The following is a 25,109-nucleotide window of genomic DNA, read 5'->3' as shown; positions in this document are numbered from 1 at the left end:
CTCTGGATAAAACCGCTTAACTCTTACCCCTGAACACAACCAACTTAAACGGCTCCTATATTCTTCCTCAAAGTGCATCCAATTATGCCAACAAAGCTGAGAGTCAGTATCTGGTATGTGATATCGTTATTTATCGTCAGCTCAACCACTCAATGCATAAACCAGTGGTTGTGGGATAGGCGGGCTAGTTCTTGCGAGTGAGCTTTATTCGTTTTGTCTTCATTTTGGGGAAGAAACTAATTGTTTCTGTAGTTGCGCTATCCAGATATCGGGATGTTGAAGTCTCAATATTCGAGGCTGCTACCAAACTTGCTGAAGTAGGTGCTGGAGTTGGTGTTTTTCCGCGTACGCCCGGCCCCTCTACTGCTCACCGCTCATAAATGACTAATTGTTGCCATGGTTAAATTTTAAAGGTCCATGGGAAATCATTCAGAAGCTTGGGCTGGAAGACGAGCTATTGAGAGTGACTGAAGTAAAACGTCGAGAAGGTCCAGGAAAGTTTTATCATGTCTGGTCTACAAGGACAAGTCTTGACTTTGTCATTGTAGTTCGTACCTTTTCATACCGCAAAAGTGATTGTGCACAGGGAATTGATTTTTACACCCTCTTTACACAAGGTATGTAAATAAGCTCATGGTAGCTAATAGAATTTCCTGACATATTTAGGGACTCTCATCTCGTTTCATCGAGCGGACTTCCAACAGGTGCTCTTGAGACGCCTCGGCTCGCAGTACAAGATACATTGTGGGAAGCGTCTCCGGGCATACACCCAGCGGCATAACGGACCTATCAAGCTTTGGTTTGAAGATGGATCTGCCGCAACTTGCGACGTACTCATCGGTGCTGATGGACTAAAGTCCGCGGTACGAAAAACTCTCATGACGGAGAAGGCACAGTTAGCCCAATCAGAGGGTCGAAGGGCAGAAGCAGCTGATTACCTGGCTTCCATTGAAGCCCTGTGGAGTGGTACAGTTTCATATCGCGCGGTGATACCTACTGAAGCATTACGATCCCGGTGCCCTAATCATCGCGTTTTCACCCAGCCAGTTCAGGTTGGTTTTCTTCTAACGCCATGTGTCCCTTTGTTCTGAATTATTCAACAATGTAGTACCTTGGAAATAATGCTGTGAGTCTCGAATCGCTTAGCGACCTTTCGCATTGATGCATATTTCCTGATTTCTGTTGGCAGCACATCGTTGCTTATCCTATTTCTGGGGGGAAAATGATAAATTTTGCCGCATTTGTGGCACGTCACGAAAAGGAAAACACCAAATTCGATGGACCTTGGTTTGCACCCGCTGAAAAAGAGGAGTTAGCAAAGCACTTCATAGGTTGGGAGCCTGAGGTTCAGATGCTCGTCAATGTGACTGAGTGTTGCATTTCAGTTTCGCTGGCTAGTCGCTAATCCTTCTCCGTTAGTGTGCCGATCAACCCTTACGTTGGGCAATTCACACCGTTAAGCCGCTCTCCACTTTTGTCGATGGTCGCGTTGCGATCATGGGAGATGCAGTAAGCATGGTTCTAGACTCGTGGATGTGAAATCTCATTTTGATCGTAGGCACACGCCATGCATCCGACCCAAGGCTCAGGTGCAGGGCAATCTATCGAAGTATGATTTATAACCCTTTCCCACTTTCATTTCTATAACATTTGCCCCAACAGGATGCATACGTGTTAGCTACCGTCCTCGGGCACCCCAGCACCGACGGAAGTTACGCTTCAATACAACGCGCTTTAAAGATCTTCGATATCGTTCGACGGCCTCGAGCACTTGATGTTTCTGAGGGATCGAGACTGAATGGCCAATATTTCGGTTTGAAATATAAAGGCATCGATTTTTCGTCGTTACAGGGCGAAATTTTACAAAATAAGCTCGTGGAGCTCATGGAAACCGTCAAACGAAATTGGGCTTGGACTTGGTCGACTTCGCCCGACGATGCTTATGAGGAAGCTATTCAACTGTTGGAGTCGTGATCTCGTTGCTCCCCTCTCCATCTCTCAGGCTGGTCCTCACTTGTATTCAAAAGGAATTATATATTACGGTATTCATGTGCCATGGTAACTCGTTACGCTAGCTTCTCCAACCAGACTTCGCAGACTAAATGCAGACTGTACTACTATATGTTGTACTATATTTGGAATGTGGGAATATGTATCTGATAGAATTGATCCACTTTGCGTTTTGTTGTTACGTGCGTTACGTATCTTTTTTGCTTTACATCATGATTAGGCAACCGAAAGTAAGCTCAATTTTTTTGAAAATCACTGCTCTGAATGAAGAAGAATCTGAAACGCATCCCTCTATGTCTAATAACGCAATCCCACACCTTCATGAGCAAAACAATTTGTCAATCACAGAAGGTAACGGAGAGGAGACGGTAGAAGCATTCACTCCACTATATCAACGGCAACCTCTCTTCTCTGAAGAATCAAGGAATGATTTTTGAATAGTCCCGGATCATCTCAAGAATGTTTGTCCTGATCAGTCATCTATCTAACTTCTTTTGAAACGAATTTCTTGTATTGGTAATTTCCCTTTCAAGGGTTTTTAAGAAGGGTCCCCTTGATGTCTCCTGGACAAAGCGTGACCTCCGAGAGGATTGCAAATGAAGCCGCTGAACAATCTTGAGGCAAAACTGTCATTTCTTAGCTAAAGCTAAAGCTCACCTTGTCTCAGTGATTACGCTAGACACTTACCCTAGATGAGATAACCTGTAACGAAACGACACAACGCCAAGATATGCGACGTAGCAGATCAGATAGAATCTATCCCCCGGCTTCATCATAGTGATTCCTACAACCACGGGCCATTACGCTGCTCGGCTGTCCAGCTGTATCATTCGTGGGGCGCATACTAAAAGATGCATAAGTCTCGCAGCGTCTGCTCCTGAGTAAAATTGATTTCCAAACCCCTATGCTTCCGCAAAATTTAGTCAAGGATGCCTCATTAGTTGATATCAGGGCATCGAAGTTTCAATAAAGAGGCAATGCAGGGCAATGCAAAGCTTGCTGAAGTAGGCGTGCGTTTACCGCTCACCCCTCGTTGTAATTTTTTCAATTGTACGATTTTATGGGCCCTTATAAAATTATTCAGAAGCTCGGTCTAGATACTTAGAGTGCGCTGCTTTTTGATATCGTATGACGTTGCTGAAAGGTCTGGACTTAGTGAGAGATACTATGGTTTTGAACTTTGAACTATGATCATGAAGGTCGACTTTTTTTGGTCGTTATAGGGGTTAAGAACAACGAAAATAAGTTGGTGGAGCTCGTGGAGTCCGTCCAAAGCATCTTGCTCTTATTCAACCAGTGCCAGAGATTCCGATGAGTCGGATTAATGATTATCTCTCTCAATCTCTTAGGATGATCCGATGCGGCGGATCTGCCTCCAGTGAGTTCTGCCATTCATGCTGCTGTAACCCATAGCGCAGTGACGAGATTGGGCCTGGTTACTCTAGATTTTCGCACCAGCTTCGCCGACTGATCATGAATGCATACTAAATTATGTACTAAATTTGGATTGTGGGAATTTGCACAGGAGAGAATTGATCTCTGGTTCGCCCTTTTCCTCCTACCGTCTTGCCTTCCCTCATACGATTTGTTTGCTGGCACAAAGATGGGCAAACGTAAATCAAGGACTGGGATGACTGGGCTGTCGCGTTTTATCAGTGCTTTGAATGAAGGAGAGTCCGGGACACAACCCTCGATCTCAACGAACTCTGTCGACCCAGCTGTCTCGGCTCACGAGCAGAACGATCTTACAATGAAAGAAGTTAATGGCGAAACAAACACAGACTCTGCGTCAGCGCCAATCTTTACTTCTGTCGCAACAATATCGAAGAAACAAAAAATCATTCCTCACTATGACGCGACCGGTCTCGTACCCACATATACCAACGAAGCTATGGTCCCAGATCATCTCAAGAAATGTCCGTGCTTGTCATAGGGTTCTTAACGTCGCTTAAAACGACAAACTCATGCCACTTGTATTGGTTGCCTCCGCTTGTAGACTTCTCTCAGCGAACACGATATTTTTCGTTATACGATACGCCGCCTGGATGCCTTCTCGATGAAGAAGGATGGTACAGCGTGACACCTGAGAGGGTTGCAAATCAAATAGCTGAGCGATGTCGATGCGACGTCGTTTTAGATGCTTTCTGCGGTGTCGGTGGGAATACTATCGCTTTTGCCAAAACTTGCGAACGAGGTTTGGAGGACAAATTTATCTTTTTTTTTTACCTTCAGCTGAGGCTCGCCCTTTTCTAGTGATTGCGCTGGATACCAATCCCACGAGGTTAGCGCTGGCGAGGCACAACGCTCAGATATACGGCGTTGCAGATCGTATAGAATTTATCCAAGCAGATTATATTTCATTTGCCCGCGCATATCTTTCCTCGTTCTCGACCCCGTCGCCGTCATCAAATACCTCGACGCCGCCACGAACTAAAACAAGAAAGATTGACGTCGTGTTTCTCAGTCCTCCGTGGGGTGGCCCTTCCTACCTCTCAGGTTCACCCAGCCATGACATCGTCAACAACGTTGCCAAGGATAATCTCCCTCAGACTGATGGTCAAGATTCACACCCCACTTATTCCTTTTCATCTATTCAGCCTATTCACGGGAAAGATCTTTTTACTCTCACACGCAGAATCACATCAAACATTGCATATTATTTACCTCGCAACACTGATCTTCCAGAAATCAGTGATTTGTTAAATGCTACCGATGATCATGGCCGTTCGGTAAAGTTATCGGGAGAGCGGATTGAGGTTGAAGAGGAGTGGATGGGGAGTAAGCTGAAAGCTTTGACGTGTTATTTTGGTGGGCTTGTCGCCGGACAGGAAGATTTGTTCTCTTAGGTAGGCTTCAGATCATAGGTGTTATTTTTGGTTGTTGTTGCCTCGTTTCTCCGATTCTTTCGTTCTTCGCTCCGTTGCGTATAGCATATAGAATGACGAAAATGACGACAATTTACAATGTAAATAAACGAAGATAGATTTAAGATATGATAGATCCATTACAGCCGCATGACAGTATTCTCAGGAACATCCATTTTAACATGCTCCCAAGTGGCGCGAGACTCACGGAGCCGAATAAAAACCGCAGTAATTTTAGGAAATCAGTACCAACGGCTGCAGCTTTCATCGGAAGCAATAGCCATATCGACATGCTGCCAAACATCATATACTCATACATCAAATTACTTCATACGTTGGCACACGACTCATGATTTCGTACTTTATATTCTTTGCGTTGCGGCACGTTTTATAATACAAGAAGCATATTCCAAAAGCCATCCAAAAAGAGGGTACAAGATTAATGAGCCACGTAATCTGTCGCTGCGACGATCTTGGGCTCATGAGCATCTACATAAGCTTGGAAATATGTTCCTTGAGAATCATTTTTCACAGGAACGGAGTATACAAGTGTGGCTGAGCCATCTGCATTGGCAAGAAATTGCAAAGATGATTTATCGTCAGATGTGGCTGAGGCGGAGGGAGAAGTTGGTGGAACGTAAGTTCCACGCAAAGCTTCTTCAGCAACTTTTATTGCCTCCTCTATAGTGAGCGTTGCTTTCAATGGTGTTATAGGTGCCGTAGCTGTAATGGGTTTCTGTGAGTATGCCTGTGAGATGAAACAGATAGGCAATATTCACTCAATGTGACGTAGGATGAGCTGACAGTAACGACTTTATTAAATCGGTTGAAAGTAACCTTTCCATCGGTATTCGCAAATTTAATACCATCCTGACAGCAGTGTGAATTCCAAGCCCGGATGAAAGGAAACGAACATACATGAGTCTGCTCTACCCAAGCATGTTTCACGCCAAGGTCTGGATCTTCATATCCATCACGATAAGTCAAGGAATCGGGATTTTTTTTGTAATATTCCGCAAGAAACGCAACAGACACTTTCTTTACGTCAAATTGTTGCCCTTCAGGTGTATACTTTGATACGTCAAGGCCAGAACCGAATGTCTATAATATGAATGGCATGAGATAGTGCGGTGGAAGTGGCCCAGGGTCAAATCATACCTTGAAATCGGATTCTGGATACCAAGGCTGGAGTTGGGGTCCAAGAGCAGCATTGGCATTGTCGGATGGAGCAAAAAAATTGGCCATTGCGAAGGTGAGGAAGGAGGGTACGAGGAAGAGTTGTAAGAGCATCTATATGAAGTCTATCGGAGATTTACTGAGAGTGATGTTTTGGGCCTAACATACGTAAGCAATCGGTCTTCATCACCGCCATGGCCAGCATCAGCATCGACGAGGAAGTACGGCTCTACACCAACAACACAGAACGAGAAAAGTACAATCTACTGGCCACGCTCTTTGGAATCATTGTCGCGCTCGAATATCTCGAGAGAGCATATGTTCGTGACTCAATAACCGCCACTGAGTACGTCGTAGCCCCTTCGCCAATGGAGATAGCTAAGGTTTTCATTTTGGTCATAGAGATATTCGCCGGCATGTACGCGATTGCTGTCGCAGTACAAAACTATGCTCAAGTTGGTGGGAGACGAAGTGCAGTCAATCGAGCAGTTCATGACCCGTTATCGGGTAGGTCATGACTTCCTTCTCGGCTCGATCAGTAGCTGACGGTACACCATATAGATGGATAATCCTGCTGCACTGCATAGGATTCAGGTTGGGGTACCTGCGACGGTAGAGCACTCGACCGAGGCGGGTCCGGAGACTGCTAAGCAAGTTGCTGAAGCGACTCAGGTACGTACCACTCAATCACATATATAGGCGACCGTTCACCGATTCTCGTGTGCAGATTTTCATCACCTTCATGGATGCGCTTCGTCTAAATCTCAGAACCAAGGAAGAACTACACCCATTACTGCGAGATCTGGTTACGAGTTGCTCCAAGTTCAAGGGGCACAAAGATTCTGAAGGCCGGAGTCGGATGGTTTCCTGGTTAATCACGCTGAATGGCATGCAGATCTCTGAGAGACTGAGTGACGAGCAATCACGCCAGTTGCTTTTCGACATCGAACATGCATATAACGAGTTTTTCCAGAGCCTAAGTACGAAATCGAGCTAAGTAGATATTTCTGTGTTTGCCTTCAGCTTATTATAAACATCCGTTTCCAACATAGCCAAGAGATAATTACTGTACAAAATGAATCATGAACGGTACAAATACACATCGGTCAGAGAACCAAACCCGCGCTTCACATCACCATAGGCTGTCTTTGGAAAAAGCTACTGTATCCCACTGCGACAACCGTCCCCTCATAGGCATCAATGTACACTGGCCCATCAGAGCCGCTGTCACGATGAAGAGTATAAACAAGTGTTGCAGAACCATCCGGATAAGCAACATAGTTCAAGTATGTATGTTCAGGTCCCCAAGGTTCGCCGTTGTTCAGATCCAGATTCGAAGCTTTTCGTCCTAGAGTTGATCTAGCAGCATTTATCGCTGCTCCTAAACCGATCCTGGCTCTCGATGACCTGTTCGGCAATCTTTCTATGATAACACATAAGCCATGATTGAATCAGTCCTTACAAACGGATACGGACCGAGTTTGAAACAAGGCATGGAGACGGAGACAATTTTACTATAGACTCGATCTATAATCACCTCTGCAGTGACATTCGCGAATCGGACGCCATTCTCGTGAAGCAGGAATAGGTAACGGTCATTAGAAGGTGATAAATGATGAACATACGAGGCTTAAATGAACCCAAGCTTTAACAAGTTGTCCAAATTGATGGCGCTCATTTTCTTCTTCATAGCATCCACCACCATACGTCAACATCCTGGTGTCCAAGCCATAACGTTCTGCTAAAAACCCGATGGATACTTTCTCGTCGAACTGCCATTCGGATAGCTTTTCGCCTCTGCGCACGTATCTGGAGGTGTCGTACCCGTGCTTGAATGTCTGTCGGGGAGCACGATCATCAGTAAACGTCTATCACAATAAAATGAAAAGACATACCTCGAATTGTTCTTGGGGGGACCAAATTTGGTAAATTCGATCCTGGGCAGACATATACCTATTGGTCGAAGACATCTGGTCGAGTAGGGTATTGGCTGGAGATCTCTGCAGGATTTGAGAGGCATATCATCCTAGTTTTATAGCCCGAATCTTCTGAATACAGGTGTTAGTATGGCAACAAGTCTTATGCTCACGCCTGTATTTGTTACACTGCTTTTTTCTGTGGCGCACCTGGCTACTTGTTCACCGTAAGTGTTTCTTGTTTTTCTCTCTTTTCTTTTCTATGTCGATGTAGTGAGATGAACAATGAATAGTGTATACCGGGTAACTCTGAGTGCCGTTGCCGTTGCCAACTGGCATTAGCGCCCTGGGTTATTCTATTGACCGGTAATGTTGACAGTTCTTGTCGTCGTTGTTGTATTCATTGATTTCACTTTTCACGTTTCAGGTGGACTGGCACGTTTTTTAGGTGCGGAAGTCTATTTTTAAACCAACACAATGATTGTCAAAACGAAAGGCTTCTGAACTTCGGAAGCCTACTACTATATGATACGTATCTAGGTCAACTATCACTTCTATTGTTTAGAATGGCCCGATTATTCTCCAAATCACCTTCAGTAACACTTAGACGGTTAGATCTGTGGCTGGCTAGGACGTAAGTTTCCTTCCGATTCGGATAAATCCACTCCGCTGCTGGATACGTCGATAATCTGTGCCGGTAGGCGGTGTGAAACTTCTTTCGGAGGACGATCCTGCATATCGCCGGATACGCGTAAATGCCGATCGGAGAAGTTGAGCGCAGCTTTTACTCGAAACTTCATTTGGAAAGCCTACATTTTGTTTCAAGGGCTGTACCCCGAGCTCGAGGTCGTGGCTCCAGACAGCCTTCTCGATTTACAATTTTGATACAATTCCAGAGATGTTGAGTATATAGTATCTTGATGTTTTGTAATATGCTCGCAAGCCATAGGCTTTCTATATCACAAAAATGTCGCTAATGTCAACGGTCCGAGTTGAGTGGCTTAGATACTCTCTTTATCGTTGATGACATGCTTTTAAATTATACACAACCTCACTTCTCGCTCCACAGGAGCTAAAAGTCGAGACTCCGTGAGTCATCAATGATCAGACGCCTAGCGGAAAAAGATGAGTTGCCTTCTCTTCCTGCAGCTCCTTGAATATTCAAAATGACGAGGGATTACAGTATGTTGATCCTAACATCTGGAATTTATCGCTTTTCGATAGCCAGTCATTGAAGCAGGATGGTGCGTACATCACCCTGCCCCTAGAGCACGAATAATAAGATAGCTGACCCAGTAGTAGTGCATGTAGAACTACTCGGGTGAGAACTTGAACCGGAACCAGCCTGAGGTTGAAATCATGCTGTCAATGTCGGACGCTCAGAAACAGCCAGAACCAGTCATCTGGATTTTTATCTTGCATTCGTTGATGTGAGGGAAAGTTATGTTCCGGGGGCAGAGCCAAATATAGCGCACGCACGGGACACGCAATTTCTGCGGCCATCACTCTCTCCAGCTTGTCTTCTCCTGCTCAATGCATCATCTTTTGTTTATGCCTCTGTCCAGAAACCCTGCATACGTTTGTTTCACAATGCATTCAACAACAAGATGTAATTCCCCTCTCTTCCAATGCCTACATACAAATCCCTGGCCTCGGTTCTTAACATCAGGCCCAAAAACTACTAAGCAAGCTTCGTCAATCATACCACATAATCGTGGCTTGGACGAACAGTCCTGCACTTTGAGCCCTCTGTACGCATGGATCATGGTCGGGTGTTGCCATATCGAACACCATTGGGTGCCTCCGTTATTCACTCTACAACGGCGCGTGTAATGCTTTTTCGTCGTGGTGGTTGCTGGCAGGTGATCTGCAGCCTTCTCCTGTCGTCCCAGGGATATGCGCGTCTCCCTCTAAGATAACGTGGGATGCACTGTACCCTCTATGATCCTACACTCATTGGGATGAAGCTGGCATTACCAGGAAAAAAATAGGCGCATATACTGGCTTCTGAAGTAGAAGTGGCCTCGAGTATTTTCGATTTGACAGTGACGGGAGGTGACTCTCATAAATCAGTATTGATATCGCTAATTCATGTATGCTTGGTTCGACCTTCACGCCCAATACATGCTCAAGCCCCTTTCTCGACTTATGCCAATCATCATCTCGATCACACTGGTCAAGACCTTACTTGTACTCTTACTCAGGTTCCGAGCTGGAGTTTAGTTGCTCTTTCCAGTTATGTCATCTTGTCGACCTGCTGACAAGGAGACGTCTCGATGAGCCAACATAGACAGAGATGCCGCGTTGGGGGTGAATAGATCCATTTCCCCTATATCAATTCTAGCCATGTGTTCGTTCGGACACGCGTAACATGAAGTTTTGTTGCGCTTCAGCGGTTCCAGGTAGCCGAAAGTTGTCCAAGTTCATCGAAGTGCCTGGAGTGCAATTTGACCAGGTCGGCACTAACGCCTGCTTATGTTCGTCCTCGGGTCAAATCCGTGATGGATGATGGCGGTCAGGACGTGTGCGTCATGGAGCTGAACGACGAAGCTGAAGTTTGGGTCTGGATAAGAAGGCGCAAATACTCAGAAATGCTGAGAGCCACCCCAAGTTTTACCATAGGAACTCAGCGCATACGAAATATATCTTCACTCTGCACCTTCGACTCCGAATACTTTGACGTGGAGATTACTTTTACTAAAGCGCTTGAAGTTCAAGGCCGGTGGGTGAATCGGTTTTTCGTATTGGGTTTTCCTATTAACACACTAGGTGTGTAGTCGATGAAAGGAAGCAGTTACGCTCAGGAAGGCCCTAGGTCAGCTGAGGGATAACACTACTAAAGGACCATAGCTAAACCCTTACTGGAGAAATAGACGTCAATCAGAGAGACTGGCTTGGCCGAACAGTTCTGCGCCTCGCTTCGGCCGTAGTCGAACTTGAATTATGTCCAGGGTTTGCTTAAGCATTCCGCTACAAGAATCAATGCTGTGAATACATAAAGCCATTGGAGTCCACTCCAACGTTCGCTGTACAGTGCTTCCAGCGGCGTAAGTGGAATCTACAGGCTTTTACGTCATACCGGTTTCTTATCATCTCTACAGCCATCTTCTCCTACAGCACCCGGATATCAACATCTTCCTCGAAAATAACGAGGGCTACACCGGTTAGGCCTTAGATCGCTGACCAGGACGTAAGATTCCATCTGGTTCAGATAAATATACCCGCTGCTTGATGACCTTTTATGTGGTGTGAAACTGGTTTGAAACCTTTTCCGAGTGAGGGTGATCTCGAAGGGCATATCCCCAAACGACGAACATTGATCGGGGAAGCTGAACACAACTTCCACTCAAAACTTCATTCGAGGACTCTACCCCGAGGTCGTGACCCCTACAGCCTTCGATTCATGACCTTGATACGATCACAGAAGCGTCTTGAGTATAGTATTTTTGAGATTTTGTATTATGTTCGCAATCCACGGTTGCCTTTTCCAGCTCGGATGAACAAGCCTACATCCCGCTCCGCCGTAGTCTGTAGCTGAGGTCAAACCTGAAGCCTGAGGCTTGAATCGTCAGACTCGCAACAGGCAAAGATGAGGCGCTCATTGCTCATACCCACTTCCCTTACTGCAGTTCTTCTTAGCGATTCGGCACTTCTCCTTTTTTCACAGAATTTAAAGGGGAATAGGTGCCTACGCTTAGGCTGTCCTTTACGCTACCCCTTACATCTACCAGCTGTATATATTTTTCCTTCTTCAAGGTCTGTTAGCAATATCAAAGCTACGAAGGCGCATAGTCACAGGGGCACCGCTGGAACCCTCAAGTTAGAACACTGGTAGTTGGGCGGCGGTTATTGTTGGATGTTTTCAATAACTGGGCGTTTGAGCCGTCACTTTGCAGCTATCGACAATGAGAGAAGTAGCGTAGGCGGGCTTGCAGGTTTTGATCAAGCTGTAGGTTTTCTGTCGCACAAAGCTATTCGCCTCCCCAGTGATTTCGCGCTTACCTTTGGTTGAAGGTTGCTTGCATCCTATTCGATATCCAATCATGCTATCAGTGGAACGTTGATGGAGGCAAGGGAAATTATTGAAGCACACCTTCGATTCTAAGTAGCACTTGAACTTTCTGAGAGATTACTTGAATAGCTTTATCATGATTATAATGTAGTATAAAAAGCCTTCAAAGCTTGATGACTCGAAGCCGTGGACTGTGACTATTTCTAAGGTAAGCATTTGAAACACACTATCAATTGCAAGGATCTGAATATTCTGGAAGATCGCATGAACAGCTTCCGGTGATGCAGTATCACCATCAGCACCATCAGCGTGAGCGTAGTTTGATGCATGATGGCTCTCAGGCTCACTCCACAGTTTCAGAGTCCAAAAGTTTGCCATACTCAAACCAAAGACAATACATTGGTAGCTAAACCAACTCCTCTTTTCTGAGACATACTGTGCTTGGAGATTATAACATCCTTGGCTCGAAGAATGGGATTGAGATCAAAGATTTTATCATGAGGAGGGTTTCGTTTAATCAATCAATCACTTTTTCTAAAGACTCGGATACTAGGCCTGTTGGCGCTGCTACTAGTACGTACTATATAAATCAGACTTCCGGTATACAATGTAGCTCGCTTCCCCTCACTGATAATACTCGGTGCCCTTGCCTACAAATCCAATATGCTACCTGACCGCACCCGTACGTCATTCTCCGTTCATAAAACATTTCTGATTCCTGACGGAGCATTTTTTCCGTGGCAGCTCCTATTCGAGTGGGTCAAGCGCTAGTTTGTCATTTAAGCAGCTTCGAGAAACAGATTCACTAACAGTACTTTTAGTTCTTTGGCGTTGTTTTTGACTTATTACTTTTCGGAATTTTGACGGCCCAAACTTGTATATGTCCCTTGCATCACCGTCTCTTTCGTTTCTCAACCTTTTTCATCTTCAGATATCTATTACATCTCGTTCCCTAGGGATAAGGCACTACTCAAAGTAGCCGTTGTTTGGGTATATCTTGCAGGAGTGGCACAGACGGGTTTAGCTTTAGTAGACTTCTACACCGGGGCCATGCAGATGTTTATTTCGTTTGATGATCCTCGTTTCTTGATCTTTGACTCGTACTTCGATCATTTATGGCTCTCAGTAACGGCGTTAACTGCAGCTGGTATGAGATGCCTTTTGATCACTAGTAAGGTTTTAGCTGACAGCAATATACTTAGTGGCAATTGTTATCCAATCAATGTATGCGTATAGGATATACTTGATTTCGGGGAAACGCTGGCTTACAGCCATGATTATAAGTGTGAGTCATTGACCGAATTCTATGCGAGACTTCGCGATGATGATAGTTGAACAGATGTCGGTCGGTCAACTTGCTAGTGGCGTATTTGGGGCCATTTGTTATAGCAGAACACAAGCAGTCTCCTCAAGTGTTCAAATACTGTATCCTCTTGAGACTCTGAGTCTTATAGAAGCGGATAACGCATGTGCTATCGGATTCACATGGGTACGTAGTCGGTTTTCACTTGGTCAAATAAATCATGTCGCTAACCAGTCAATTGAGATATGGGGGCCGCTTAACATTATTTGTGATTTGGTCATCACCGTTTGCATGGTGACTTTTGTCAGTAAAAGTCCATATGGTTTCAAGAGTCCTTTCTCAAATTGGTATTTTACCAGCTCGTCAAGTATCGCAAAAGAACAATCAGACGTCAGACACGTTTGCATATCACAAGGATTATACAAATTGTTGTTGAGACGGGAATGGCAACAAGTAAAGTGCCTATTAGGACCCAAAGTCTTCAACTAAAAGTTGCTCTTTTAGCTATTTTGATGGTTGTTTATACGGTCCTATTTTGCCTCTGGGCTCGGGAGCTGTATCTGAATTCCTGGCATCCATGGCCGGGTCTTATGATGAGCAAAGTCTACAGCAATTCATTGCTAGTACTGCTCAATAATAGGGCGACCATTGCCAATGGAAGGAACACAGTGGAATCTTTCCAGTTTATAGAGGTTTCCGGACGAGGCATTGAGGGCGATAATTATTTGCGAACCAGGTGCCGAAACTCTACAGATAGTACACAGGCACAATAGGAGGGTGCGGTATTGTATAAGTAAAAGTGGTAAGATAGAGATCCTGTACTCGAAATCAAGCAAAAGGAGGACTTTAGATGCACGTTGATGAGCCATAATGTCGTTGACCGATCAAGACATGTTTCCGACTCGCGAGCCAATCGGATTGTCGACTGACGTGTGACTCGGATTAGTGACTTTCCTCAGCTCCACTAATTACTTATCCTCGGCTTCCACATTTTAAATCTACTCAAAACCAGAATTTCGACCACCCGAGGCTTGTACTGAACCTCATCCTGGTCGCGCTTCTGCCAAGAAACCCTGCATGAGCTTGCTCCATGACGCATTCAACGCACGCAATCTCCATCTCTTCCAGCGCTTGGTGGATACCTCGAATGCCGCAGACAAGTCCGCGTCGGTTTCTAGCACCAGTGTCGGCAAGGTCTCGAAGCATAGTTCGCTTGGTAACATAGACGTCAATCAGAGAGACTGGCTGGGCCGAACAGTTCTGCACCTCGCTTCGGCCGCCATCGAACATTTGGATTATGTTCGGATTCTGCTCAAGCATCCCGCTATCAGCGTCAATGCTGCGGATACAGAAAGCCATTGGACTCCTCTCCATCGTTCGCTGTATAGCGCTAATCTTCCAGCAGCGTAAGTGGAAATTACAGGCTTCTTCGTCATATCGGTTTCTTATCATCTCTGCAGCCGTCTCCTCCTTCAGCGTCCGGATATCGACATCTTCCTCAAAGACAATGAGGGCTACACCGCGTTCGACCTGTACAATTCTACCCTCGTCGGGACAAAGCCGTCTCCGGAAGAAATAGGTGGTTATGCTGACCTATACACCTGGGGCACGAACGTGTGTGTATCCGCTTTCCCCGGAATTCAAATGCATCAGCCCATTCACTCCCTTTCCCCCCCAGAAATGCCGCTCTTGGGCTCGGGGATAGTAATGATAGGGCGTATCCAGAACTAGCTGTCCTTCCTCGCAGAGAAGATGAGGCTGATTTGGAGAGACAAAGCTTATCGGCTCGATTCTTGCCGATCAAGGCCGAGCATGTAGAGATGTCGAAGTTACACACTGGTCTGTTACATGCTCATGACATCTATACATTATTAACATCTTGCCTTTAGTTGTTGTGACATCGGAAACTGGAGGAAACCTGCGTGTTTGTGGGTTTGGCAGTGGCGGAAGGCGAGCCTATCTCAGCGATTCAGCGCATGGTAACTAATGCACATTTCATTCATTCAGGCTAGGACCCAACTCTCACACACAATACCTGCTTAAACCTCTTTCTCAACTCACGCAAGCCATTACCTCGATCGCGTTGGGCCAAGACCACACTCTAGCTCTTACCAAAGCAGGTGAAGTTCTCAGCTGGGGACTCAATCGATTCTCGCAACTGGGTTATCCTGTTGACCCGCCGACCAGCGGACGTCTCGAAGAACCTATACAGTATTCACCCAGGCGGGTTCAAGGTCCCTTGAGGAAGGAAGTTGTCAAAGGTGTCGCAGCTAGCAAAGTCGCTTCGGCTTGTTGGACGGACGACGGCGTCTATACATGGGGAACGAATAACGGTCAGCTGGGTCAGTGTAGCGTATATGAGAAATATGATTTTTCACTGATCTATTCTTAATTCTAGGATATGACAAAGCTGCCCAACCAGTTCAGGTCCAGCCGCGCAAAGTTTCGCGTTTAACGGTGTCTGTTATCTCGATCGTTATGACTGTGAGTGTATCCCGGGAAAGTTGTGCGGTATTCTAACCTGCTCCTGAAAGGAAAATGTAATGGCATGCCTTATGCAAAACCGACAAGTGGAATGTTTCTATGACGATGGGCATCATCGTATCAAGTCAGTTTCTTCCCTATAACTTTTCATGTCTAATCAGTGTAGCAGTTTTCCAACGCTTGCGTTCCCATCGCCGATTCGTCCCTACCGTCCACCGCAAGCCGCTAAGGATTCTCGCATGGCAAAGATCACATGCTGTGGTGACGTCTTTGCGGCGCTAACGTCGCACGGAGAGGTGTATATTTTCTCTCCATCTAGCAGCCACTCTGCCAACTCCATTCCTTCTTCGTCATCTTCTGCCAACCTTTCCACTAGTTTTAATGATTCTGAGGTGCCTACACGTATGGGCGGCCCATTCAAATGCCAACGCGTTTGGGCTCTACGTAAAAAGTTCAGCGCGGTCAAGGATGTCGCTTTAGGAGCGGACGGATCGATCATTATCTGTACCGAATCCGGCCATGTCTACGTTCGGACACGCAACGTCAAGATGTCGTCTGTGGGCGGTTCTGGATCTTCAAGCAGCCAAAAAGCATTTAAATTCGTCAAGGTCCCTGGTTTACAACGTGTTACGAGGGTTTGTGCTAGTGCCAGCGGCGCTTTTGGTGCTTTGAGAGTTGAATATAGGATGAAAAACGTTGAAGTGAAGGGAAATTTCGTTGCACAGGACTTGAGTCGTGTCCGACCTTGGTTGGAATCTGGGAAGGATGATGCTAGCCTGGATACGTGTGCTATGGAACCCGACGATGAAAATGAAGACTCGGGTCGGGATAAAGAGGAGAACGCGATCTCTTCTTTTGGTTACGGACACGACTCGGATAATGAGGATGCCGAGGGAAGGGGTGAAGATGATGCGATTGTAAATGACATTCGACTTCTCAGAGAAATGTGCGATGTCATCAAGAGAGAGGACAAGAGGAAAAAGGATGGGCGTCGTCTCGAGCACATGCATTTACGTCATGGCGCAGACACCCTCCTCGTCCTAAGCTCTTCCAACATCGCATTTCCGGTTCACCGAGCTATATTGGGTGTGCGATCGAAGGTTTTGTGCGGTATCCTTTCGACCAAGACGAAAAAGAAATCTTTTGTATTGGATGAGCAAAGGAATATCAAAATTAGCCTTTTACCGCCTCTACAACGATATCCTGCCAATACTAAGCCGATATGCGGACCGGGATCCAACCAGGTAACGCAACTATCCATCACAGGTGTCCATCCACTTTCGATTCTCATACTTCTTAATTATCTCTACTCCGACAATCTCGTGGCAATATGGGACCGTAGGATCTCAACGTCGATTATCAATTCTTATGCTAAAGGGTTGAAAATCAAAATGGATCCGGGGTTGATCAAGAACGAATTACAGGTACTTGGAAGGATGTTGGATTTGTCCGAGATGTTGAAGGTTCTAGAGAGGCCTATTAAGTTGGATGTTAGGCCGACTTTGGCGAGGGATTTGAGCGAATTGTTCGATGTTGTCAATCTGGAGAGGGACGACGATGATGATGAGGGAGGGGTGGAGAAAGTTGCTCCGCGAGCACTTTGTGAAGATGTTATACTGGAACTTGCGGATCGGGAAGTCTTCACGCATTCGGTGATCCTTAGATCGAGATCGAATTTGTTCAAGAGCTTCTTTGATGAACCTGTTTGGACGCTGAACCGATGGGAGACGGAAGGCATCGATTACGATGAAGGAGGGCATGGAATCTTGAGGATTGACTTGAAACATTTGAAATGGCGGGTGATGGAATTTGTGCTGAAGTTTATGTGTTGTGGGTGTGATAAAGAGTTGTTTGAGCGGTTGGAATTCGTTGACGGCGTTGATGATCTGGTGGAATTTATGTTTGAAGTCATGGCTGCTGCGGTGTGTTCCTTCTCTGATTTTCGATGCTTTGACCCTAATTTTGTACCATAGAACGAATTACTCTTGGACCGCCTCGTCCTCCTTTGCTCAGAAGTTATCCTAACCTATACCTCACTCCACAATGCGTGCTATGTCCTTTATTTAGCGACCTATTACTCCGCCACGCAACTCATCGATCGCGTACAATCATTTATCACAGCGAATATGGAATTATTCCTTCAATCATACATGTTAGACGATATCCCTCTAGATCTCCTCACCCAATTATCGAATTACGCACAGGAAAAGCAGAAAGAGAAAGCACCGTTTGTTAGAGGTGGTGTGCTCGAGGAAGGGGTTATGGAGAAATGGAGAAAGTGGGTTGAGGATCTGGATGTTCCGATACCTATTGTGCGGAGCAATAAACCTTGGAAGGAGAAGAAAGGTTTGCCTTTACCTGATTTTGGGAAAGATAAGAGAGGAGGAAGGGAGAAGGGGCTGAGGAGACCGCCGAGTGGGGATGATATATTCATCATGGATGATACGGATTTACTATCACCGCAACTGGGCTCGAGTAGCACGCCTGGACCGGCATGGAAAGTCTACGTTGCGCCAAAGTATGCATCTTATTTTGGAGGGATACCCAACGCTAACGTTTGATTATAGGGTTGATATGAAAACTGTCATGGCTGAGGCTGCTGCCAGTCAGATCAGACCTAGCAAGTCTAAAGAACCACTTCGGACACCTTCAAAATCTCAATTGGTACCACAATCACCACCACAAACAGCATCTAACGTGGGCTCAACTTCTTCGCCCCAGAGAGTTGTTCGAACATCGTCGTATCCCGGATCTCCCCCGACGCCGTCTTTCCCGTCTTTGACTCCGCAGAAACAAAAGGAAGGTGTTGTTAGGCAGCAGCAGCAGCAGCAGAATGTTACTCCGACGAAACAGGGTGGTTCGAGTTTAGGGAATGTTTTGGGGGCGGCTGGTGGATCTGTGATGGGGCCTACGATTACGCCTATGAGGATGCCTGCGGTGAATTTGAAGAGTGGGCAGCGAAGTGTTTCGTGCGTGTTTTGTTCTGTTGTGAAAGATATACCTATATCTAATTTTAATTTATTCTAGTGGTCCGAGTAAAGCATGGGCATATACCCGTCCTATTGATCCCATACCACCCCCAGTCCTGATATCACCCACACCAACTCCCAACGAGCCTTCTTCATCCACATTCAAAACGACAACAAAATCATTTCTGGCGATCCAACAAGAGGAAGAAGAACAGCAACAACAATTCGGAGATTTACAACGGGGAGATAAGAGATCGTTATTGGATATTCAGGAAGAGGAGAGGGCGAGGAGGCAAGAGGAGGAGTTTTTGAAGTGGTGGGAGGAGGAAGAGGTTAGGGTTAAGATGGAGATGGAGGTGGCACAGTCGAGTGGTAGTGGTGGGAAATCGAAGAGAGGGGGTGGAAGAAAAGGTGGTGGGGAGAAAGGTGATAGACGTGGAGGAGGGGGAGGGAGTGAAGGAAGTGGGAGGAGTGGACCTAAAGGACGTAAAGAAGGTAGAAAAGTTCAGAAGAACCCAGGCGACAACAATGCTACTCCTCCATCATCATCTTCTACTCGACCACCACCACGGAATCATCGGAAAAACACTGCTCAAGGACAAGAACCTATTCTCCCCATGTCATCTGGATCTTAGACATTCAAAGTGAATCTGTGTGCAAACTTTCTTCCCATGTCATCTGAACCTTAGACGTTCAAAGTGAATTTTTTTATTTTTGATTATGCTACAATTGTTGTGATTATTACAGGCTGAATTATCGTTATTAGTTAATGTACTACCTGAAAAAAAAAATGCAAACAGAGTTGGGAGTGTGATTTGAATTTATACAACGAGTAGAAAGAAGAGAATAACCATTATCCCCTCACATCCTCCTCACCCTCCTCCTCCTCCACCAATTCCTCCACAGCCGCACTCACATCCACAACCGACTCCGGTCTATGATTATCCCTAATCACAACCTCCCCCCTTTCCACCTCAATCCTCACAACATCTCCATCCCTAATCGTCCCCCTCAACATCTTTTGGGCCAATGGAAACAACACATCCGTCCTCACAATCCTCGCAATCGCTCTCGCTCCATACACCTCCGAATACCCTCTCTCCGCCAACACTTCTTTCGCTCTCTCATCCACATCCAATATAATGCGCTTCGCCTTTACCCTCTCTTGTACATCTTCCAATCTCAACCTGACGACATCCAAAATCGCTGATTTAGAGAGTTTGTTGAAGATTTGGATTGTATCTAATCTGTTTAAGAGTTCGGGTGGGAAATACGCTTGAACGCGGTCGAGGACTTGTTCTTTTGTTTCTTGTGATATTTCAGGAGATGTAGAGGAGGTGGGAAGGGAAAGGATGTCAGAACCGATATTGGATGTTAAACATATGATCGTATTTCTGAAATCGACTTTCCGACCTTGAGAATCGGTGAGAGTACCTTCATCGAGAAGTTGGAGTAAAATCATCGATACGTCTTTATGCGCTTTTTCCAATTCATCAAGTAAAATCACCGCTGTTCAAAAAAAGACATCAGCCATAGTACTTTTTTTTTTTTTTATCCAAAGACAGAAGAATTTTACCGTATGGTTTTCGTCTAACAGCTTCCGTCAATTGACCTCCTTCTTCAAACCCAACATACCCAGGCGCAGCACCAATAAGCCTCGAAATCGTATGTCTATCATGAAACTAAATAGTAACATTAGCCTCTTGATATATATAACCCAAACAGAACTGAATCCAATCACCTCGGACATGTTGATGGTGATCAACCCACGCTGTTCATCATTAAACAAAAATGCAGCCAACGCCTTACATAACTCTGTCTTTCCGACACCGGTGGGACCCATAAAGAGAAATGATGCGACAGGTCTGTTGGGAGCTTGTAATCCAGCCCGAGAGATACGGACTGCGTCGCTTATAGCGGTCACGACGTGATCTTGACCTACAACTCTCTTTTTCAACGCATCTTCCATCTAAAAAAAACAATTGAATGAGGGTTGAAAAAAAAGAAAGAAGAAGAACGCACATGAACCAATTTGTCTCTCTCTCCTTTTAACAAATTCGTGACAGGAATCCCAGTCGCTTTAGCCACCACCCTCGCAATATCCGAACTCGTCACTCTCTCATGCAACATCGGTTCCTCACTCTCCTCCACCAACGACTCCTTCTTCTTTTCTTCTTTCGGCAACTGTCTTTCCAACTCTGGTATAGTCGCATACCTCAATTTCGAAGCCAATTCATATTGCCCTTGTCTTTGTGATACCTCCAATTGATATTTGGCTTCTTCCACTTTCTTCTTCACCTCTTTTACATGTTCGAGTCTAGATCTCTCAGTTTGCCAGACTGTGGTCAATTCTTCTACATCCCTTTTCTTCTTTTTCAAATCTTCTTCCAATTTATCTCTCCGTTCGACACTAAACACATCAGTCTCCTTTTTCAAACTTTCCAATTCAATCTCCATCTCAATCACATTCCTCTCCAAATGTTCAAGAGCATCCGGTTTAGATTCTTGTGCCAATCGAAGAGCAGAAGCAGCTTCATCTACCAGATCAATAGCCTTGTCCGGTAAATATCGATCTGAGACGTATCGAGCTGAATAAACAGCTGCTGTGACGAGAGCTGAATCTGATATCTCTACACCATGATGGACTTCATAACGGGATTTGAGACCACGTAAGATGGAAATGGTGGAAGAGACTGTAGGTTCGGTGATTTGAATGGGTTGGAAACGACGTTCGAGGGCAGCGTCTTTGGCTATATTTTTACGATATTCATCGGCTGGAATTTGATAATGAGAATAATGGACATATTTATATATGTGACAGAGACGTACGAGTTGTGGCACCGACGAGTTGTAAGCCGCGTGCCAATGCTGGTTTGATCATTTGACCGGCATCAATACTGCCTTCGGCTTTTCCCAACCGGAAGAGTGTATCTATGATAGACGTGAGTAAAAAAAACATAATAATAAAGAGAGAGCCCCGAACTGACGGATTTCATCAATGAAACAAATGATACTTCCAGTCTAAGTAGTTCGCGTCATCAGTCGACCGATGTGAAAAAAAAAAAAAAACAAGAAGACAAACTTGATCTTCAATGTCACGTAAGAGGGATTTAAATTTTTCTTCGAAAGCGCCTCGGATTCCAGAGCCGGCGAGAATGGAAGCAAGGTCGATCGACAGGACGCGTTTGTTTTGGAGTGACTTGGGTGTGTGTGACGTCAGTTATGGAAATGGGAGACAATGAGAGAGGGTTTTACTTCTGGGACTTCTTTGGAGACGATGCGACTGGCGAGACCTTCGAGGATGGCTGTTTTGCCTACACCGGGGGGACCAATGAGGACTGGATTTGATTTGGTGCGCCGGGAAAGAACTAGAAATGGGTGAGTTATAAGTAGGTGGGTGAGAGAAGACACGTGCTTTGGATGGTGCGACGGATTTCTGAAAGAAAAGTGAGCAAGAATGAGGAGAGGTAGAGACAACGCGTACCTTCGTCTCTGCCAATGGTTGGATCGAGTTTTCCGTCTCGTGCGAGGGCAGTGAGATCAATGCTCTGGTGTGGTGTGGTCAGGGACAAAAAGGCGAAAAACGGGGAGCCAACAAACATGTTCTTTGAGAGCCTCCCCTTTGCCCTGGGGTGCGAGACTGAAAGCAGCATAGTGTCTTGTCGGTGTCTTGAGCAGGATACAGGGAGTGGGCAACCGGGGAGCAACGCGGGCAAGACGCAGGAAGAGAGAGGACATGGAGAGAGATCGGAAAGTGGCGATTAAGACCGCGCCGACCGCGGGGATAGAAAAAGCCTCCCCCGCTTAAATAGCGTACAAGTGAGAGAGGGGCAGAGTTATGATGTTGCGCTCCAACGACAGCTGGGCTCAAGCCATCTCTCAAAAGGTCTCCGAGGTCCTCGACGCCGACCCCGCCCCCGCCGCCCCCCTCAAAGACCTCGACGCTCCCACAGACCCCCGCTTTCCTAAAACAATCGACCACACCCTCCTCACCCCCGACGCTACTTCTGCTCAAATCGACCGTCTCTGCGACGAGGCTATTCGTTTCAAGTTCAAGGTCTCTGTTCCTGCTTTTTACTCTATTACCACTCACTGAACACACCAGCTTCTAGACTTGCTGCGTTAATGGCTCAAACGTTCGTCAAGTCTTCAACCGCATGGCCCAAAGCAACTCGGACTGTATCGTCTGTTGCGTCGTAGGCTTTCCCCTCGGTGCCGCTTCACCCAAAGCCAAAGCCTACGAAGCCACACAAGCCATCGCAGACGGTGCTCGTGAAATCGATACCGTCATCTCCTTGGGCGCTCTCAAATCTTCCGATTTCGCCGCCGTCTATATTGATATCTATTCTACTGTCCAAGCCTCTCATCCTTATCCTGTCAAAGTCATCATCGAAACATCCTTTCTCACCGCTGAAGAGAAAATCGCTGCTTGTTTTATTGCGGCTGAAGCGGGAGCTGCGTTTGTGAAAACGTGTACTGGGTTTCAGGGGAGTACGGGGGCGACGGCGGAAGATGTGAATTTGATGTGGAGGACGGTGGCTTATATGAATGGGAGGGTTAAAGTGAAAGCGTCGGGTGGTATACGAAATTTTGACAAGGCCAAGCTGATGTTCCAAGCTGGTGCTGAGCGTCTCGGAACGTACGTCTCTCCCCTCCCCTCTCTCCCTCTCACACACAAATCTAATCACCTCGTACAGATCAAGTGGCCCGCAACTCATGCACGGTCTAGCTACCCACGGATATTAGTTTTTCTCTCTCTCTCTCTCTCATTTCCACTACTACCCTAGTTAAAATCACCCTTCACGTAAATTTCATTTATCCTCACCATCATACCTGCAACATTTGCTCTGATATCCATTACCCCATTTGTGCAATCTCCTCGGGGCCGAGTCTCTATTCTGTTAATCATCATTTCCAACTTTCCTTTTGCGGTTCATCTTTCTCATCAGGGATCGGTTATACCCGAAGATACCGATCACTTTCATGGCAAACTCTCCTATGGCGCTTTGAATGAACGGATACTGGTAAAAAGACTTCATGGCCTCATGCAGTTGAAAGAAGAAAAAACGATGCGGGGTAATATATAAGTCGTATGGTCAGATTTATGAGTGACTGACCCTTTAAAATGCAAAACTCATTACTTATAATTTACTAAGTATACTGTTCCTTGACCCCGTCGATCATCTCACTCAATCGAGAGGGCATAAAGTATATATTTGGTTCGGGTCATTTTCTCAGTTTTCAGGTCAAATCTCACCTCTACTCATGTCTCGCCGTGACATTTCTGGTATAATGTTCGAGTGCAAGGCTGGTTTAGTAGGAAGTTTGTAAACTTTTTTGAATTGTGTACTAACTCGACGACATGAATGAAAAGCCACTACCAGTGGTGGCCGACTTTTCCTGCCAAGCTCTGAGCAGCTATGATATCTCTCACCAGTGCCAGCGTACTATCGACAGAATTTCAGTCCCTAGTTCGCAGGAATATCGCCCTCGAGTCCTCAGCCAGAAACCTCTATAAACTCGAAAGATTCCATGGCATGCCTTCCATTGACAATGGTCGCCCTGTTGTTGAGCAGTACTAGCATAGAGTTGCTGTATACCTTGCTCATCATAAGACCCGGCAATATATACCAGTGAATGTACTCCTCCGGGTTAATATACTCGAAGCGAATGAGACGTAAAGCTGTGTAAGCGACCAATAAAATAGCTGAAACAAAGAATTTAAACAAATCAGTTGAATGACTTCAGGACATATTTAGTAGGCACTTTTACTAACTTGTTGCCATTCCTGTCTCGATGACGATTTGTACAATTTTGGTGATATGCAAACGAGTCCGATGGTTAACTGTTCTTTTGCGGTGCTTGATAAGCTGTCAAATAAGTACGTGTCTGAGTAAAAACTATCTGATAAGATTATAAATTTTTCCACCACTGACGAAAGTGACCATGCAAACGGTGATGGTCAAGTCACAGATAATGTTAACTGGGCCCCATATCTTGATACTCACATTACCGACGTTTATTTTTGACAAAGTGAAACGTTAGTACATACCCAGACAAATCCAGCCTCACATACTCCTCCGATTTTGAACTGGATATTATAAATCGTAAACACGGAACCTGCGGTAAGTGGTGCGTAACAAACAGCCCCAAGTATGCCACTAGCTAGTTGACATAGTGACATCTGTTCAACTAATTATCAGATCCAGGCTTCTCGGAGACCTCAGTTAGGGACTCACGCATATGATCATGATTGTAAGCCAGCGTTTCTTGGACATTAAGTATATCCTGTATGCATACAATGACTGGATGACCACCGCCACTAGTAAAGGAGTGTCAGCCATAACATTATCAACACAAAATTTCTCGGGGTAA

General features: G+C 45.7%; 8 protein-coding genes across 8 annotated transcripts; 5 read left to right on the top strand and 3 right to left on the bottom strand.

Moving 5' to 3' along the window:
* The first annotated feature begins 22 nt into the window (after window positions 1-22).
* On the top strand, window positions 23-2,182 carry AGABI2DRAFT_222486 (hypothetical protein). The gene is made up of 11 exons (XM_006461605.1): window positions 23-113; window positions 166-197; window positions 253-345; window positions 414-488; window positions 549-617; window positions 667-1,052; window positions 1,109-1,126; window positions 1,190-1,363; window positions 1,420-1,509; window positions 1,559-1,609; window positions 1,663-2,182. Exons 1-11 carry the CDS (start codon window positions 85-87, stop codon window positions 1,972-1,974), a joined length of 1,329 nt encoding a protein of 442 aa, XP_006461668.1. The 5' UTR covers window positions 23-84; the 3' UTR covers window positions 1,975-2,182.
* A 1,742-nt stretch (window positions 2,183-3,924) lies between these two features.
* On the top strand, window positions 3,925-4,856 carry AGABI2DRAFT_71430 (hypothetical protein; the record flags this gene model as incomplete). Its single annotated transcript, XM_006461603.1, has 2 exons — window positions 3,925-4,204; window positions 4,264-4,856. The coding sequence occupies 2 exons, from the start codon at window positions 3,925-3,927 to the stop codon at window positions 4,854-4,856; spliced, it is 873 nt and encodes a 290-aa protein (XP_006461666.1).
* A 344-nt stretch (window positions 4,857-5,200) lies between these two features.
* On the bottom strand, window positions 5,201-6,174 carry AGABI2DRAFT_193070 (hypothetical protein). The gene is made up of 4 exons (XM_006461602.1): window positions 6,033-6,174; window positions 5,793-5,975; window positions 5,654-5,744; window positions 5,201-5,597 (listed from the first exon to the last, which is right to left on the bottom strand). The coding sequence occupies exons 1-4, from the start codon at window positions 6,162-6,164 to the stop codon at window positions 5,314-5,316; spliced, it is 690 nt and encodes a 229-aa protein (XP_006461665.1). The 5' UTR covers window positions 6,165-6,174; the 3' UTR covers window positions 5,201-5,313.
* Window positions 6,175-6,213: 39 nt separating this feature from the next.
* On the top strand, window positions 6,214-7,474 carry AGABI2DRAFT_193068 (hypothetical protein). The gene is made up of 4 exons (XM_006461601.1): window positions 6,214-6,396; window positions 6,455-6,557; window positions 6,612-6,722; window positions 6,778-7,474. Exons 1-4 carry the CDS (start codon window positions 6,245-6,247, stop codon window positions 7,045-7,047), a joined length of 636 nt encoding a protein of 211 aa, XP_006461664.1. The 5' UTR covers window positions 6,214-6,244; the 3' UTR covers window positions 7,048-7,474.
* A 107-nt stretch (window positions 7,475-7,581) lies between these two features.
* AGABI2DRAFT_193067 (hypothetical protein) lies at window positions 7,582-8,034 on the bottom strand (the record flags this gene model as incomplete). The annotated part of the gene is made up of 3 exons (XM_006461600.1): window positions 7,946-8,034; window positions 7,676-7,888; window positions 7,582-7,620 (listed from the first exon to the last, which is right to left on the bottom strand). Coding segments are annotated over exons 1-3 (327 nt in total), but the record flags the coding sequence as incomplete, so codon positions are not given.
* Window positions 8,035-14,358: 6,324 nt separating this feature from the next.
* On the top strand, window positions 14,359-19,369 carry AGABI2DRAFT_185787 (hypothetical protein; the record flags this gene model as incomplete). The annotated part of the gene is made up of 12 exons (XM_006461599.1): window positions 14,359-14,451; window positions 14,476-14,687; window positions 14,742-14,897; window positions 14,960-15,120; window positions 15,171-15,231; window positions 15,289-15,623; window positions 15,680-15,765; window positions 15,816-15,889; window positions 15,935-17,687; window positions 17,739-18,283; window positions 18,333-18,702; window positions 18,761-19,369. 12 exons carry the CDS (start codon window positions 14,359-14,361, stop codon window positions 19,367-19,369), a joined length of 4,455 nt encoding a protein of 1,484 aa, XP_006461662.1.
* A 165-nt stretch (window positions 19,370-19,534) lies between these two features.
* Window positions 19,535-22,472, bottom strand: AGABI2DRAFT_185786 (hypothetical protein; the record flags this gene model as incomplete). Its single annotated transcript, XM_006461598.1, has 11 exons — window positions 19,535-20,243; window positions 20,311-20,416; window positions 20,476-20,703; window positions 20,757-21,508; window positions 21,564-21,665; window positions 21,722-21,755; window positions 21,817-21,933; window positions 21,990-22,102; window positions 22,150-22,170; window positions 22,219-22,282; window positions 22,335-22,472. 11 exons carry the CDS (start codon window positions 22,470-22,472, stop codon window positions 19,588-19,590), a joined length of 2,331 nt encoding a protein of 776 aa, XP_006461661.1. The 3' UTR covers window positions 19,535-19,587.
* A 103-nt stretch (window positions 22,473-22,575) lies between these two features.
* Window positions 22,576-23,759, top strand: AGABI2DRAFT_205472 (hypothetical protein; the record flags this gene model as incomplete). The annotated part of the gene is made up of 3 exons (XM_006461597.1): window positions 22,576-22,791; window positions 22,847-23,373; window positions 23,432-23,759. The coding sequence occupies 3 exons, from the start codon at window positions 22,576-22,578 to the stop codon at window positions 23,478-23,480; spliced, it is 792 nt and encodes a 263-aa protein (XP_006461660.1). The 3' UTR covers window positions 23,481-23,759.
* Window positions 23,760-25,109: the final 1,350 nt, after the last annotated feature.

Source organism: Agaricus bisporus (assembly GCF_000300575.1).
Source record: "Agaricus bisporus var. bisporus H97 unplaced genomic scaffold AGABI2scaffold_6, whole genome shotgun sequence".
Classification (NCBI taxonomy): domain Eukaryota; kingdom Fungi; phylum Basidiomycota; class Agaricomycetes; order Agaricales; family Agaricaceae; genus Agaricus; species Agaricus bisporus.
This window is presented reverse-complemented; position numbering and strand designations above follow the sequence as displayed.

What these genes read in the sequence shown, in the direction of transcription:
- AGABI2DRAFT_222486 (XM_006461605.1), top strand. Translation starts at nt 85, where the DNA reads ATGCCAACAAAGCTGAGAGTCAGTATCTG. An exon ending in TTACACCCTCTTTACACAAG is followed by an intron (nt 618 to 666) that starts GTATGTAAATAA and finishes TGACATATTTAG; the next exon opens with GGACTCTCATCTCGTTTCAT. An exon ending in GTGCAGGGCAATCTATCGAA is followed by an intron (nt 1,610 to 1,662) that starts GTATGATTTATA and finishes TTGCCCCAACAG; the next exon opens with GATGCATACGTGTTAGCTAC.
- AGABI2DRAFT_193070 (XM_006461602.1), bottom strand. Translation starts at nt 6,164, where the DNA reads ATGCTCTTACAACTCTTCCTCGTACCCTCCTTCCTCACCTTCGCAATG. An exon ending in CTTGGGTAGAGCAGACTCAT is followed by an intron (nt 5,745 to 5,792) that starts GTATGTTCGTTT and finishes CACTGCTGTCAG; the next exon opens with GATGGTATTAAATTTGCGAA. An exon ending in CTCATCCTACGTCACATTGA is followed by an intron (nt 5,598 to 5,653) that starts GTGAATATTGCC and finishes AACCCATTACAG; the next exon opens with CTACGGCACCTATAACACCA.
- AGABI2DRAFT_193068 (XM_006461601.1), top strand. Translation starts at nt 6,245, where the DNA reads ATGGCCAGCATCAGCATCGACGAGGAAGTACGGCTCTACACCAACAAC. An exon ending in GACTCAATAACCGCCACTGA is followed by an intron (nt 6,397 to 6,454) that starts GTACGTCGTAGC and finishes TTGGTCATAGAG; the next exon opens with ATATTCGCCGGCATGTACGC. An exon ending in AGTTCATGACCCGTTATCGG is followed by an intron (nt 6,558 to 6,611) that starts GTAGGTCATGAC and finishes TACACCATATAG; the next exon opens with ATGGATAATCCTGCTGCACT.